This window comes from Loxodonta africana, chromosome 2 (assembly GCF_030014295.1).
Source record: "Loxodonta africana isolate mLoxAfr1 chromosome 2, mLoxAfr1.hap2, whole genome shotgun sequence".
NCBI lineage: Eukaryota > Metazoa > Chordata > Mammalia > Proboscidea > Elephantidae > Loxodonta > Loxodonta africana.
In genome coordinates this window covers 165,128,909-165,146,345 of record NC_087343.1, presented here as the reverse complement: position 1 = coordinate 165,146,345, position 17,437 = coordinate 165,128,909, and the positions used below count along the sequence as shown (strand labels likewise).

Genomic DNA, 17,437 nt, shown 5'->3' with positions numbered 1-17,437 from the left:
ATTTTTGTACAGTGATCTTATTTCCTGAAACTTTGCTCAGCTCATGTATTAGTTCTAGTGGCTTTTCGTAGTTTTTGTAGGATTTTCTACCTAGATAGTCATGTTGTCTATGATTAAAGACATTTTTACCATTCCAAAAAAAAATGGGCAAAGGATATGAAAAGGCACTTCACCGAAGACATTCAGACAGCTAACAGATACGTGAGGAAATGCTCATGATCCTTAGCCATTAGAGAAATGCAAATCAAAACTACAATGAGATACCACCTCACCCCAACAAGGCTAGCATGAATCCAAAAAAGCACAAAATAATAAATGGGGAGAGGTTGTGGAGAGACTAGAACACTTATACACATACACTGGTGGGAATGTAAAATGGTACAACCACTTTGGAAATTGATCTGGCGCTTCCTCAGAAAGCTAGAAATAGAACTACCATACTACCCGGCAATCCCACTCCTTGGAATATATCCTAGAGAAATAAGAGCCTTCACACAAATAGATATATGCACACCCATATTCACTGTAGCACTGTTTACAATAGCAAAAAGATGGAAACAACCAAGATGCCCATCAATGGATGAATGGATAAACAAATTATGGTATATGCACACAACGGAATACTATGCACGATAAAGAACAATGATGAATCTGTCAAACATAACATAGAGGAATCTGGAAGGCATTTTGCTAAGTGAAATTAGCTGCAAAAGGGCAAATATTGTATGAGACCACTATTATAAGAACTCAAGGTTTAAACACAGAAGAAAACATTGTTTGATGGTTACAAGGGCAGGGAGGGAGAGAGGGAGGGGGTATTCACTAATTAGTAGACAAGAATTATTTTAGGTGAAGGGAAGGACAACACACAATACAGGGGAAGTCAGCACAACTGGACTAATTCAAAAGCTAAGAAGTTTTCTGATTACAACCAAACACTTCAAGAGACAGAATAGCAGGGGTGGGGGTCTGGGGACCATGGTTTCAGGGGACATCTAGGTCAACTGGCATAACAAAGGGTATTAAGAAAACATTCTGTATCCCACTTTGGTGAGTGGCGTCTGGGGTCTTAAAAGTTAGCACGTGGCCATCTAAGATCCATCAATTGGTCTCAACCCACCTGCAGCAAAGGAGAATGAAAAACACCAAAGACACAAGGAAAATATGAGCCCAAGAGACAGAAAAAACCGAACCAAAAACCAAACCCAGTGCCATTGAGTCGATTCCGACTCATAGTGACCCCATAGGACAGAGTACAACTGGCCCATAGAGTTTCCAAGAAGCACTTGGCGGATTCAAACTGCCAACCCTTTGATGAGCAGCCGTAGCACTTAACCACTATGCCACCACGGTTTCCAAGAGACAGAAAGGGCCACATAAACCAAAGACTCCATCAACCTGAGACTGGAAGAACTAGACAGTGCCCGGCTACCACCAGTGACTGTTCTGATAGGGAACATAACAGAGAATCCCTGATGCAGCAGGAGAAAAATGGGATGCAGACTTCAAATTCTAGTAAAAAGACCAGACTTAATGGTCTGAGACTGGAGGGACCCCAGAGGTCACGGCCCCTGGACTCTCTGTTAGTCCAAAACTGAAACCATTCTCAAAGCCAACCCTTCAGACAAAGACTAGACTGTACTATAGGACATAAAATGATACTGGTGAGGAGTGTGCTGCTTAGCTTAAGTAGACACATGAGACTACGTGGGCAGTTCCTGTCTGGAGGTGAGATGAGAAGGAAGAGGGAGACAGAAGCTAGCTGAATGAACACAGGAAATACAGGGTGGAGAGAAGTACTGTGCTGTCACATTGTAGGGAGAGCAACTAGGGTCACATAACAATGTGTGTAAGTTTTTGTATGAGAAACTGTCTTGAATTGTAAACTTCACTTAACACATAATTAAAAAAAAAAAACTGTTGTTAAAAATGGGAAACCCTGGTGGCGTAGTGGTTAAGTGCTACGCCTGCTAACTAAAGGGTCGGCAGTTCGAATCCGCCAGGCGCTCCTTGGAAACTCTATGGGGCAGTTCTACTCTGTCCTGTAGGGTCGCTATGAGTCGGAATAGACTCGATGACACTGGGTTTGGTTTTCGTTTTTTTGGTTGTTAAAAATGGGAAGTGAAGGGTCTTCCAGGCTGGGCTTTGAGGAAATGGCTTGGGTTCTGGTTTCTCAAGGTCAGTTCCCTGCTCTGCTCTTCATTCATTCAATTAACAGATATTTACAAAAAGCCTGGGACCAAGGTTAACTGGGCTCTGAAGTATGACTGTCTAGGCTTAAGTCCTGGCTCCTCCATTTACGGCTGTTGACTGTTTACTTGTTTTCTCAGCTGTGAAGTGTGGGGAATAAAAGTTTCCACCTTACAGGGTTACTGAGAGGATTCAGTGGGATGGATGATACATGCAACGTGCTTCATAAAGGCCTGGCGTGTCGTAAGTCTGATTGAAGGCCTTGTTGCTGCTATTATGATTTACTGAGCAACAACCACTTTAAGTCACTATTCTCATTATGACCTTTACCTCTCACCCCTCTCCCAGGCCCAGGACATCCCTGGTCTCCCAAACTCTAGGCCCCGTGAGTCTCTAGACAGCCCCTCCTTCCTTCCCATCCCTTCCTCAACTCCTCAAAGACTTCTGCTGCCCTCAGGGATTCTAGAACATCCACAGCAGAATCTCCTCTATCCACAATTTTTTGCTGAATGTTCCTGTCTTGTCCTCTCTGGAAACCTGGCTTTCCCCTAGGATGCTGCATTCCCTCCTGCAGGCCTCTCGGTGGCTTCTCCTCTTACCTCCCACAGCCTCATCCTCCTGGTTGGGAGGTGAAGATGCTGTCCTCCCTACTCCTCACTGCCACTTTCAGGCCATTCTCACTCCCTCCTCCCTATAAGATCCCAGCTTTGAATCTCATGTCATCACAACACAGCACTCACTCCTCCTTCTCAGCACAGTCATCTGTCAGTCACTGGGTCCATCCCCTCCTTCCTTGAAGGTTTTAGCCCCGACTCATTGTCATCTCAATCAGTTTGCCCCTGTTTTAATTCTTGGGTAATTTCAACATTCACATGGATGATGCTTCTAATACCCTGGCCTCTAGTACCCCCTGACCTCCTCTTCTCCAGTGGTCTTGACCTCCACCCTATCTCAGCCATTTGTTCCCACGGTCATTACCAATACCTGTGGCTCCTCCACAAACCATCAATCTCATGCCTCCCAGTCCCTGAAAACAAGCTCACCCCTACCCAGCTGAAATTGCTCTCGTCAAGGTCCCCATGCTCTTCCATGTTGCTACATACAGTGGTCGCTCTCCACCTTTTTACCCAGCCTCCCAGCAGCACTGAGATAGCTGCCCAGTCCTCCTCCTTGATTCCTTTTCTTCAGTGGCTTCCAGGACATCCCTTCTCTGGGTTTTCCTCCCACCTCACTGTTCACTACTTCTTCCTTGGTTATCTCCTTCTCTATCTCCATGCTCTTAATGTTGGAGGTCCCAGAACTCAGTCACCTGGACCTCTACTCTACTTACATTCAGTCCCTTGGTGGTCTCAACCAGCCTCATGACTTTAAATACCATCCATATGCTGAAGAATTCAAAATTTACACCTCCAGCCCAGATCCTCTCCTCAGTTCCAGACTCATATCCCAACAACCTCTGCAACTTCTCCACCAGGATATATAATAAACATGTCAATCCCAGGCCTAACACTGAACATCTGATTTCCCCCCAAAATCTACTTCACCCTCAATCTTTCTTATCCCATCCTTCCAGCTACTCCAGTCGTAAACACTGGAATCATCTTGGACAATTCTCTCACACCCCCGTCTAATCTAGTAGGATATTTGTTGGATCTACTTTCAAAATCCACCCAGATTTTGACCACTTCTTCCTACCTCCACTGATGCCATCCTGGTCTGAGCGACCAACAGTTTTCACCCAGTTTATTGTTGAAGCTTCTTAACTGGGCTCCCTGCTTCTACTTTTGGATCTCGATGCCCCCACCCCTGACGGTCTACTCTCTACAGAGCATCCACAGTGATCTTGTTGAAAAATAAATCAGATCCTGTCACTCCTCTGCTCAAAAGCCTCCAATAGCTCCACTCTAAGTCAATACAATGACCTAAACAACCTACCTGATCTGCTTCTACCACCCATTACCTCTCATCATTTCATGTCCTCATCTCCTATCCTGCTCCCCTTGCTACTCTACTCCAGCCACACTGACCTCTTTGCTGTTCTTAAAATATGCCAGTTGTGTGCCCACAGTTGGGCCTTTACACTTGTTATTCCCTCTGCCTATAATAGTTCTCCATCTCTGCTCAAATCTCTCCTCAACAAGGCTACCACTGACCTCTGAAACCTGCCTTGCCTCTTTACCCTGGCCCCCAATATCCCTCACCCTGCTCTACATAGCTTCTTTCAGAGCACCGATCACCTCCTAACAAAATAGAAAAGTTACTTGGTTATTATGTCTGCCCTACCCCTCACTTTTCACCCCTCACTTTTCACATGTGAAGTCCAAGAGAGCAGGGCTTGTTGTCTGTTTTGGTCATTGATGTATCCCCTAGAACAGTGCTGGAAACATACTAAGTGCTCGGTAAGTATTTATTGAATGAATAAATGAACTATAAGAGATGGTGGCAAGCACAGTGTTGACAATACATGGGTGTGGGTAGGGTGAGAATATAGACACAGCAATAGAGAGGTGTTACATAAATGAGCCAAAGGTGGCCTCTGTGTATTGGTCCCAGGCTGTTTCCTCCATCATAACAAGCTGAGGCCCATTAGCCCAAAAAGCCCACTGGTGCCAAATGCAATTGTTTTAAAAAATAGCCCAAAGAAGCAGATTTCTAGCCACTTAGAGTGTGCCTGCTTTACATAACCCACAAAACTATGTTCAATCACCGCTAGCTATGGATAAGGTAAAACACTTGGTTACAAGAACCCTCAGCTGCACCTGTTCTTCAGAGCTCTCTCACCCAAAGATTCCCCACCTTGCTGCAGAAGGATATCACGAAGGCATGTGTAAGCCTCTCCTTCCTCCTACTCCCCTTCTGGGGTCTCCCTTGCCTCTAGAAGGTCTCCAGCTGTGAGGGACCAATCCCTGTATTCAGCTGTTCTGCTATCTTGTGGTTGTATCTGTTTCCACGATCAGTCCTGAACTCCTTCAAGCTCACTACAGGAGGTAAGGCCCTGCAGGAGGTGGCTCCTGCCATGCCTCCAACCTGATCTCCCATCACTCTTTCCCTGTTTACAATACCACAAACATATTGGCTGTTTTTTTTTTTTTAAAGTAAAAAGAAAGTTTTATTCATCATATATTCAGAAAGACAAAAGTTGAGAAGTGAACAAGCATGCTGCCAGAGCTAATGTCTGCCCAAGTCCCAGGAAATATTACAGAATAGGCAAGAATGGGAAAACAGGCAAGCATGCTACCACAGTCACATCTGTCTGAGTCCAAGGATATTACTGAATAGACAAAAGTGGGAAAACGGATAAGCATGTTGCCACAGCCACGTCTGCCTCCAAGGAAGGTTACAGAGTCACCAGGGTATGTTAACATTACAAATGGGCAAAACCATTGAAAGCTTCACCTTTTCACAGATTGGCTAGAAACTGTCATCCTACATTTTGAATTGTCTTTCTTAACAATCATTGGTACAGGTTTCAGTAACCACGGTCAGGAGGGTCTTCATTGGTCCAACAAATTTCTGTTTACTAAATGTTAATAAAAAAAGATAAGAGTGGAAAGTCTTTTGTGTTCTGGCTTCTGTGAAAGTTTCCCTAAAAGATATTTTCCAAGATTATTCTATCTATTGTTATTATACCTCAGGGCCCAGTTGAGGTGTCCTTGTGAGTCCAGCTCCAGCTGGGTCACATTCTCTACGCTCAAGGACAGGGAATAATGACTCCAATATTATTTCCTAAATCATTTCCTCCTTTTGATTGGAGATTGGAGATACCACATCAATGATCAATAACTCGACTTAGTCGAGCTCCTAGATGGCGACCATGGCAGGTTCTTTAAACTCACGGTGCTGGTTTTCCACCGGATGCCATCTAGTTCTTCACCAGGATCTTAAGTAAGAGCAAAGTTCTCATCAATTGTATTGCTAAAATGAGCAGACTCAATGTACATCCACAATTTAGCCCAAGGCCTTCTTTTGCCTTTTAGGTATATAAGACAAGAGAGTACAAATTTTATTATCACTGGCTGTTTTTTAATGTCTTGAACTCTCTGAGCACATTCCCACCTCAGGACCTTTGCATATGCTGTTCTCCCTGCCCAGAACATTCTTCCCATCTTCATCAAGCTAATTCCTACTGTACTTTCAGGCCTCAGCATAAATGCCATTATTACTGTATCCCAGTGCCTGGCACAGAGTGGGATATATACATGTGTGTGTATGTGTGTGTGTGTGTGTGTATATATATATATATATATATATATATATATATAAAGAAAACAAAAATCCTCACAACTGGACCAATAAGCAACATCACGATAAGTGGAGAAGAGGTTGAAGTTGTCAAGAATTTCATTTTACTTGGATCCACAATCAACACTCATGGAAGCAGCAGTCAAGAAATTAAACAATGCACTGCATTGGGCAAATGTGCTGCAAAAGACCTCTTTAAAGTGTTCAAAAGCAAAGATGTCACTTTAAGGACTAAGGTGCGCCTAGCTCAAGCCATGGTGCTTTCAATCACCTCATATGCATGTGAAAGCTGGACAATGAATAAGGAAGACTGAAGAAGAATTGGTGCCTTTGAAATACAGTGTTGGCAAAGAATACTAAATATACCATGGACTGCCAGAAGAATGAACAAGTCTGTCTTGGAAGAAGTACACCCAGAATGCTCATTAGAAACAAGGATGGCAAGACTTCGTCTCACATGCTTTGGACATGTTATCAGGAGGGACCAGTCCCTGGAGAAGGGAATCATGCTTGGAAAAGTAGAGGGTCAGTGAAAGAGAGGAAGACCCTCAATGAGATAGACTGACACCGTGGCTGCAACATCAGGCTCAAGCATAACAATGATTGTGAAGATGGCACGGGACCAGGCCATATTTCATTCTGTTGTACATACGGTGGTTTTGAGTTAGAACTTACTTGACGGCACCTAACAACAAATATGTGTGCGTGTGTGTGTGTGTGTATGTATGTACGTATTTACATATATATATACATATATGGAAACCCTGGTGGTGTAGTGGTTAATTGCTACGGCTGCTAACCAAAGGGTTGGCAGTTCGAATCCGCCAGGCGCTCCTTGCAAACTCTACGGGGCAGTTTTACTCTGTCCTATAGGGTTGCTATGAGTTGGAATCAACCCAACAGCACTGGGTTTTGTTTTTTTGGTTTGGTATATGTATATATATAATATGTGTTTAAAAATACTATTATTACCCTATTTTACAGATTAGAAAAATAAAGTCCAGAGAGGTTACAAACCTTGTCCAAGGACCCACGACTAGAAATTGCAGAGATGGAATTTGAATCCAAGTAGTCTGACTCTAGAAACCACCGTCTTAACCATTAAGACTAAACTATTTGAAGAAGCAATAAACATGTTGATTAAATGATCAAAGCAGAGTTTTGAAAGCAGTGACTTTGATGGTTTCCAGGATGGAGATGAGACTTCCCTGTGGAAAAATTTGTCCTGAGGCTATTATGCGGGCTGCCTTCAGCTATAGGATCAATCCCTGCTCCCTCCAGGAAGCCTTCCCTCACTGAGGAATAAACAGAGGTCTGTTTATTTAATATAACTCTTATTCAAATCAAAGACTTACTTCACAAAACTCCAGTCTCTGCTAACATACCTCCTCTACTGGGGAACTCACTACTTGAGAACAAAAAAGGCCTCTTCTTCAAGGAATATAACCAAACAATGCACAGAAGAGATGCAAATAGTCAAAACAATCTATAAAGAGTTATTTGGCCTCAATTATCATTAAAGAAATACAATACGGAAAGGAGATATTTTTCTCAGTGTAGCAGAAATGAAAATTGATATGGACTTTCTGGAGGATAGTTTAGCAACAGGTCTCGAAATTTAAAATATATATTCCTTTTGACTTCTAGCGATTTACTCTAACGAGAGAATTGCACAAATTTGTTTTTACAGTCTTGGTTATATGTCCTAACTCCAGAAATAATCTAAATGCCCATAAATCAAGAACTGGTTAAATAAATTATGATACATTTTTACAAAGGAATATCATGTAGCAGTTAAAGATGAGGAAATAAGGGTATCACTGACTGTCTGCAGGGAGAGGATTCAGTTGCTGGGAATGGGGTGGGAGGAGGGGGAGGAGGATTCATTGTACACTTTTTGGTAATTTTTTGTAGTTTTAATTTTTTGAATGCATTTCATATTCAAAATAATAGTAATATCTAAAAGATTTGTAGAACATGTAGATCTGTACTGTTTATTATGGAGAAATAGCCGAGACAATGTTGAGTATGAAAAAAGTTACCAAGTAGCATATAGAATATAATTTTGTTTACATAAAATTGTACGTTATATAGATAAAGTTACATATTGGTATAGAAAGTTATTTCTGGAATGATGTTCTCCAATTTGATAATGGTGGTATTTCCAGAAGAAAGAATTTGGGGATGATTTTTATTTTTTCCCCACATACTTTTCTGTGTTGCATGAATTGTTTATAATGAGCATAATTTAAAACCATCAAAGAAAAATATTGTAAGATCATTTTCTATTTAAAAAAAAAATGCTTCTCCTGTGTGTATATACTTAGATGATGTTTAGGAAGGACATACACCAAGGTATTAACAGCAGTGGGTAAGAGTGTTGCTTTGTTCCTTTTCTGCATATTTATATTTTATGGTTGTTCTGTAATTAATTACTCTTGTAAATGGTAAAGAGGAATTATATTTTTAAAAAGTTCTTCCCCTAAACTGAATGCTTCGAAGGTCAGCGGAGCAGGGGCAGGGGTTTGGGGACTATGGCTTAAGGGGACTTATAAGTCAATTGGCAAAATAAATTCTATTATGAAAACATTCTGCATCCCACTTTGAAGTGTGGTGTCTGGGGTCTTAAATGCTAATTAGCAGCCATCTAAGATGCATCAGTTGGTCTCAACCCACCTGGATCAAAGGAGAATGAAGAACACCAAGGTCGCACGTTAACTACGAGTCCAAGAGATAGAAAGGGCCACATGAACTAGAGACTTACATCATCCTGAGACTAGAAGAACTAGATGGTGCCTGGCCACAGCCGATGACTGCCCTGACAGGGAGCATAACAGAGAACCCCTGAGGCAGCAGGAGAACAGTGGGATGCAGACCCCAAATTCTCATAAAAAGACCAGACTTAATGGTCTGACTGAGACTAGAAGAATCCCAGCGGTCATGTTCCCCAAACCTTCTGTTGGCCCAGGACAGGAACCATTCCCAAAGACAACTCATCAGACATGGAAGGGACTGGACAATGGGTTGGAGAGAGATGCTGATGAAGAGTGAGCTGCTTACATCGGGTGGACACTTAAGACTGTGTTAAGCATCTCCTGTCTGGAGGGGAGAGGGGAGGGTAGAGAGGGTTAGAAACTGACAAAATGGTCACGAAAGGAGAGACTGGAGGGAGGGAGCGGGCTGACTCATTAGGGGGAGAGTAAATGGGAGTATGTAGTAAGGTGTATATAGGCTTATGTGTGACAGACTGACTTGATTTGTAAACTTTCACTTAAAGCACAATAAAAATTATTAAAAAAAAAATTACAAAAAAGTTCTTCCCTAAACTGAGCTGAAGTCTCTAAATTGAATTCCGTCATTCAGCAATGTCTACTCCAGCTCACAAAAAAACTATATGCCCTTCTAGATATTGGTTCACTGTTAAATATATATATATATACATACATATATATATATACACACACCCATTGCCATCGAGTCGATTCCGACTCATAGCGACCCTATAAGACAGAGCAGAACTTCCCCACAGGGTTTCCAAGGAGTTCCTGGTGGATTCGAACTGCCGACCTTTTGGTTGGCAGCTGTAGCGCTTAACCACTATGCCACCAGGGTTTCCATACATGTATATAAAATCTCCTACTGTTTGCCAAGCTCTGCTAGGTGCAATTCTTACCTTCCCCCACATTTACATCTGCATTCTCCCAAGCTTTTGAGGTCCAGGTCGTTGTTATTAGAGCAGCATGTGGAAGTTAAGCATAAAGGCTTTGAAGTTAGCATTCCCAATCTACCACAACTGTGTGATCTCAGACAAGTTACTTAATATCCCTTATCTGTAAAAATATTGACTATACCATGGACTGCCAGGAGAATGAACAAATTTGTCTTGGAAGAAGTACACCCAGAAGGCTCATTAGAAGCAAGGATGACGTGACTTAACTCATGTACTTTGGACATGTTATCAGGAGGCACCAGTCCCTGAAAAAGGACATCAAGCTTGGTAAAGCAGAGGGTCAGTGAAAAAGAGGAAGACCCTGAACGAAATGAATGGACACAGTGGCTGCAACAATGGGCTCCAACATAACAATGATTGTGAAGATGGCGCAGGACAGGGCAGTGTTTTGTTCTGTTGTACATGAGGTCGCTTATGAGTAGGAACCTGACTCCATGGCACCTAACAACACCACCACCTGTACAAAAGCAATGAATGAGACAGTTACCTACTTGATAATGTCGTAAGGATTAAATGAAGCAATACAGTAAACCGCTTAGCCCAGGCTGGGATATAAAAAATACTGAATAATTAATTTTTATTTTTATGATTACCAGCTAGCACAAAGCCCAGTACCTAGTTGACCGAAGTATGGGATTACTGCGGTTTTGTTATTGTTATTTCCCTCCGTGCCACGAGGGACGGTGCAGGCTCCAGGCTGCCCAGGCCTGGGGTCAGGATAGCGGAAGTTCGTCTAGCCATGGGCACCGCCATCTGGGAGCACAGCCCCGCCTCACCCAGCAGGAGTAGCCGCTTCGCGCAGTCGCACGGACCTACCTGCTCGTAGCAGCATTCCTCGCACCCTTGCTTTCTTTCGCCCTCCCGCGAGTCAACTGTCTTTTCAAAGGACGCACCTTAATCTCTTTGGAAACGCCAAAAGCGGCATCTTCCGGGAGCCGGGGCCTCTCCCCGTGACCTTAGAAGCAGCACTTCCGGGAGCGCGGAAGTCACTCGTCGCTCCGCCTTGTCCCAGCCTCTTTTTCCGGTGGCGGAGTCTGGAGACGACGCGCGGGTAAGAGGCCTTGCTGGGTACAATCTGGCGGCATCCTTCGACTTGGGGGTCCGGCATGGCTGGGGACCTGGGCTTGGGGTCTTTCCACGGAACTGACTCGGGTGCCGGGTGGGATGGGTGTGGCCGGCGGATCCAGACCCGAATCCCAGTTCGCGGTCGCCCAGACTCAAGTTCGCGCCCTGCGTAGAGAGAGGCAACCTCTCTACAGGAATGCAGCTGGTGAAGCTGGGGTGAGTGCGGGCTCTGCCGGGTCCCCGCGCTCGGCCACGGCCGCATTTGGGCGGCCGCACAACGTGATGGAGAGGAGCGGGGACCCTAGTCAGATCTGGACTTCCACCTCTGTTTTATCAGCTTCTTTATGGGCGATCTCAGGCCAGAGCTTAATCTCAAAGTCTGCTAACTAGTTTGGAAAATGAGAGTAACAGGAATACCGATCCAACGTGATTGTAGAGAGGCGTCAAGGAGGGAACGCAGTGAAAGCCTCTCTGCCCTGTGTTCGGTGCTTCTAAATCTGAACAGGTCTAGCTGTTGCAGAGAGGAACACGTTGCAAGTTCTGGGCGTTTGGGACAGGCCTCTCAAAGCCAGAAATTGGGGTTAGGGACTGCAAACCAGTGTTTCCTGAGGGCCTACCACGCATTTATATGCCCCCAAGTGACCTTTCTCCTCATCCCCATCTGGGATGGGGGAAACTGCAAAATCAGTATTTATTGAGTAGCTACCATGCCGGAACTCAGATTGTTACCTGAGGACTCAGACCAGATCTACTGGAGCCTTTCAGAGTTTCTCCAGGCAGAATTTAGAGCTTCTGTCCCGTAAACCTGCATGGCACCTTCCTTAACAACACTTATCCCACTGGATTGTGCTCTATTAGTCTAATTTGAAAGTAAGGACAATTAACTTTGTACACCTAGTAAGACCTATACTTTCACTGTTTCATATATTAGGTACTGGCTAAACATAATGAAGAAGGCACTGCTGAGACACTGGAACACATGAAATGTGAACTTTTCCAGGGCCAGGGTAGTTGTTATTGGTGTGCAGAGTAGAAGCATTGTGGGATAAGTGCTAGATGGGGAGTCAGGACACTTGGATTCTGCCACTGTCTTTATGGCCCTAGACAAGGGCCTCCTATCTTTGTCTTCTCCATCTGCAGGCAGTAGGACAGCCTGGTTTCACTTTAGCCCTTAGTTTTCCCGTGTTTTGAAAATGTTAGGAAATTGTGCCGATGCTTGAGCCTTGGAGGAGGCAGAAAGTCTTCCACATTCTCATCTACTTTTCCCTTCTCTAGTCAACTGTCACCCTTTCCTAGGTCCCATGACACTGGTTGTATTTACATGCTATATCAGATTACAGCTATTTGTCTCATGTACACTGGATTTCTGCGGTGGGTCTTTTCCATCAGCCTCCCTGGAGGACATGTTTTAGTACCTTATACTTGGTGCTAGTAAAAGTTTAAGGACTTAGATTTAAATAGTTGTGGAAGGATTATGAGGAGATGTCTTGCTAGGGGATGGGAGGTAGCATTTAAATTGGTTTTTCTAGGGATCAGGTAGAACACAAGAAATAGTAGATGCGTCTGGAGGGGTATGTTGATAAGGAAGCCTTGGATTTTAAGCTAATGAGTTGGTACAGAATTCAACAGGCATTGGGCTTTTTGTCAAATAAAGGGTCTTCAGAACAGCTTCCATTGGTGCATGGGTACATATTGGCTTTGGCGTTCTACTCAGTTTTGGGGGTGTGGTCTTTCAGGCTTCCTATAAATAGTACCTGGGGACCTGAAAATGTGGGATCAGTTTTAGCATTGAAAGTGTTGTGAGATGTGTGGATCTAGTCCCCTAACTTGGTTCGGATCTCTCTGCTTTGCAACTGACTTCCTTAAGTCAACCTGAACAAAATTCCTCACCTTTTCACTTCCGTAAAATGAGAGTGGTGGTGTATCCTTGGGAGGAGAGCAGTTGGTAGAAGACGGAGTGCTGTGCAGACAGGTCTGTCTGACTCTTTTACATATTGGGAACATAAGGCCCAGAGAGGGGAATTGATATGCACAGGTTTACAGAGCTGCTATTTGAACTCAAAGGTCTGCAGAGACCTAAGCCAGTGTGTGTTTTTCATGGTATGGAGGCCAGTTGGTTAAAAATTCAAGAGCTGCTTAGCATCATCTGCTGCTAGAGCCCTAAGTTTCTATCCTCTAGGTGCTGTAAGCTTTGCTTTTGGTGGTTGCTGGCGACAGGACAAAAAAGGGTACTTTGCCTTTTTGGCAAAGTACCAGTAGTTTTCAATTACCAGTTGAAATTTTTGGAGTGCATGGAGAAATGTGTTTGAGATAGGCAGAAATGAGTGACTTTAACAGTCCTGGGTGGAGGCAAACAGGCATAGGAGCAAAATTTGGGGTTTTCTTTAATAGCCAGGGAAAAGAGGTTCTGGAAACCTTTTGTTGCCAACATTGGAGTTCTTTTCATTCCATTCAGACATGGCGCCTCGCAAGGGGAAGGAAAAGAAGGAAGAGCAGGTCATCAGCCTTGGACCTCAGGTGGCTGAAGGAGAGAATGTCTTTGGTGTCTGCCACATTTTTGCATCCTTCAATGACACTTTTGTCCATGTCACTGATCTCTCTGGCAAGTAAGTACCTGGGTGGTTAGTCACAGAGCTCCGCAGGCCAGGGGCTGGGGGAAGAAATGACCCAGGGACTAAGTGGCAGTTTAGGGTATTCTCCCAAAAGAATTATTATTTTGTCCAGATGAGGTGCCTTATGTGAGGGAAGTGTTCCTATTTTTGCTGTGGATACCAGGCCAACTAAAAAGTAAATGTTGTGCTTGTCATTAGTTCACAAATATTTCAGTGCCTCCCTCATAAAGTAATTTTGAGGATTAAATGGAAAAATGAATGTCAGCGTTGATACAGAGCTAGGCTCTATGAGGTCTTCCAACTCCAGTAGTCTGTGAGGCCCATGAAGGCAGAGCACATGTGGTCTTGCTCACTTGTATCCCCAGTGCTGTACAGTTAATAGGCTGTAGGCACTTAGCATTTGTCAGAGGAACAGGACACATAATTCACGTTGACCATCCATCCTCTAATACTAAGCTGTCAGTGAATCTTTGCTGAACAGGGAGTAAATGACTGCTTTTGTCCCCAGGGAAACCATCTGCCGTGTGACTGGTGGAATGAAGGTAAAGGCTGACCGAGATGAATCCTCACCATACGCCGCTATGTTGGCTGCCCAGGATGTGGCCCAGAGGTGCAAGGAGCTGGGCATCACTGCCCTACACATCAAACTCCGTGCCACAGGAGGCAATCGGTATGGGGCTGGGGCTGAGTGGTGATAAAGACCGCTGGGCGTGGGCACCCAGATTTGAGTCTTCATTTTTTCTTACAACTTTAACAAGACATTTTACATATTTAATAATTTGCCCACACCCGTCAAGCAAATCACTGTATTTATTGAGTATTTACTGCATACCAGGCACTGTGCTCTAGGTACTGGAAGAGGGTGGTGGGAAGAAGTAGGTAGTCTGTACCCTGGTTTGGTACCTGGGCTAGTAGGGGATTCACACTTAAAACAACTTAGAGCAGGGAATATGTGGTTTCCATTTGTGGCGAGTGCTAGGAAGCAAAAGTGTCACGTTGGCCAGGGATGAGCCACTGATAAGGTGCAATTTAAAGTAAGACCTTAATGGTGAGCCAGGAGTCAGCTTGGTGAAGGAGGGAGATTATCCCAACTAGAGACAGCTGCAAGGAAAAGGTCTTGAGATGAGAATGACCTTGGCCTCTTTGAGGAAGAGTGGCATGAGGTATGATCAGAGGTAGGCAGGGGTCTTGTAGGATATGGTAAGGATTTGAATTTTAGTCAAGAGAGGGGTGGGAAGTCATGAAAACATTTCAATAGTGGTGACTTGAGATTGTTTTGTTTTAGATGACTGCTGAATGGGAACATATCAGAAAGTTCTAAAGTGGTCTGTGGGAGAGATAGTGGTATCTTGGTCTAGGGTAGGCAGAACAACGACAACAAAAAACATTGCCATTGGGTCAATTCTGACTCCTGATGACCCTGTAGGACAAAGTAGAACCGCCCCATAGGATTTCCATGGAGCAGCTGATGGATTCGAACTGCCAACCTTTTTTTTGTTAGCAGCTGTAGCTCTTAGAGGTGCACCAAAGAAGACTTAAAATCACAACATGTGGTAGGAAGAGACAGTGACTTAAACAGGCTGTAGGCAATGTGAGGCAAACTGGCCTGCCATTTGTTCTTCTGTGGTCCTGGTGGCATAGTGGTTGAGAGCTTGGCTGCTAACCAAAAGGTCAGCAGTTTGAATCTACCAGCCCCTCCTTGGAAACCCTAGGGGGCAGTTCTGCTCTATCCTATAAGGTCACTATGAGTTTGAATCGACTTGATGTCAACAGGTTTTGGTAGGCTGAGAAAAGGTTTTTTTTTTTTTTTTTTAAAGCATCGTTAAAAAAGTGGCAAAAACCGTAAATTACCTGCCAAGCCTAAAATAATGTATTATTTGGCCCTTTACAGAAAGCTTTTAGAGCCCTGAACAAGAGGATTTCGGTATCTGAAAATGGAGAATCCCAATTCAGTAACTTGATTACAGGCTTTAAGAATTAAAACAGCCAGAGGTGGCCAAAGGCTTTTGTTAACTTAGACTTTGTTTCCTAGGACCAAGACCCCTGGACCTGGGGCCCAGTCTGCCCTCAGAGCCCTTGCCCGTTCAGGAATGAAGATCGGAAGGATTGGTAAGTGCCTTCCTCTGGCTAATGCTGTGTTTTGGTTTGAACTGTTGACCTCAGAAATGGTGCGTCTAGCAGGTACAGGACCTGGTCTGATAACTGTTGGCAGTTAGGTTGATATGGGGGCTGCAGGGGACCCTGTGGGAATTAAAATCTCTCCCTTAATGTGGGTGTTGTCCTTCCCATCTGCAGTAGGATTTTCATTTCTGAATCTCTGCCCCACGCTCGCTGCCTCGTGCAGCGTTTGAGGTGGCATCTGGTGGAACTGACGAGAGACAGATTGTCTTTCCTTCCCAGTGTTTCCTGAGGGGTTGCTGTTGGCATTTTGTGTGTTTCCTGCATTGTAAGACATTCTACACCCTTGGTCCCTGCCCACTAAATCCATGGCAAGTGCAATATTCGTGTAGCACCAGTTGCCCTCATGTCATCTCTTGGTTTCAACCTTTTACCTATTGAAGAGGAGACATTGGTCTGTTTAGGAGGCATTTTCTCTACAGAGTCAATGGACTAGGTGACAGGAACGTGTGCATTTGTCATATCTGCCCTTGACACTATGCAAGTTGTTTACCCTCACTGAGCCTCAGTTTCCTTTTCTGGAAAGTGAGATTAGACCACACTCGGAATTTTCAAGAAGCAAGAGGTGGGCAGCTCCACATTCTCCTGTTCTCTTTGGGGCTGAAGAGGGTCCATTGCAGCTCAGTTGGACTACCAGCCTAGGGAGGCATGGAGACCTTCCCGTCTGGCTCCAATGATGTTTTCTCTTCCTCCCCACAGAGGATGTCACCCCAATTCCCTCTGACAGCACCCGCAGAAAGGGGGGTCGCCGTGGTCGCCGTCTGTGAACAAGACTCATCAGAGTATTTTCTGTTAATAAATTGCCTTCGTGTACACTGTTTCGACTCATCTCCTTCATGTGGCGGGCCACCCCTCAGGGATATTTGATTTCTTCCTCCTGTCTAGGAAGCAGCAGGTATTTAACAGAGTATGCTGCTTCAGAGGATGTAAATAACCCTTCGAGGAACACAGGAGTTGGTTCAGCCCCTGAATGGGACAGAGGGTGTGAGGAGAGGTGAGATGGTGATGCTGCGCTTAGCTTTTTCCACAGTGCTCCTGATGGCATTAGGTTGCCTCGGCCATCTAAAGCTGACCGAGGCCTTGGAGACCTTGTTTCAAAAATGGAGATGTTGGTTCCAAAAATGGACCACTTAAAGAGTCGGGGGGCGGGGTGGGAACTGTGGAGCCAAGTGTAGCCTGAGCAGAAGAGGAGGCTTCCAGACATGCTCCATATATAAACACGTGTGGGCGTGTGTTCTCCCCCCACACCTTCTGTGCAAAACTGATGAGAGCACACTCTTCAGCATCTTGCTTTTTTTTTTTTTTTTTTTTCACTCAGATCTTGATCAGTACACAAAGTACATAGAGATTCAGTCACTCCACAAATATACATTGAGTCCTATTTTCATCAGCAATGAAAAGACAAAGTTCTTGCTTTCAG

General features: G+C 44.4%; 2 protein-coding genes across 3 annotated transcripts in view; one reads left to right on the top strand and one right to left on the bottom strand.

The window, feature by feature from the left end:
* The window catches only part of NDST1 (N-deacetylase and N-sulfotransferase 1), a 173,266-nt gene extending 162,121 nt beyond the window's left edge, over positions 1-11,145 (bottom strand). The window contains exon 1 of one of the 2 annotated variants that reach the window (XM_064278284.1): positions 11,056-11,145. The gene's annotated coding sequence lies outside the window, so the exon portion shown is untranslated. Of the gene's footprint in view, positions 1-10,978 lie in introns of both variants that reach the window. The other variant, XM_064278250.1, reaches the window with a different exon arrangement.
* Positions 11,098-16,830, top strand: RPS14 (ribosomal protein S14). The gene is made up of 5 exons (XM_064278337.1): positions 11,098-11,213; positions 13,683-13,833; positions 14,348-14,509; positions 15,872-15,948; positions 16,717-16,830. Exons 2-5 carry the CDS (start codon positions 13,685-13,687, stop codon positions 16,782-16,784), a joined length of 456 nt encoding a protein of 151 aa, XP_064134407.1. The 5' UTR covers positions 11,098-11,213; positions 13,683-13,684; the 3' UTR covers positions 16,785-16,830.
* The last annotated feature ends 607 nt before the right edge of the window (positions 16,831-17,437 follow it).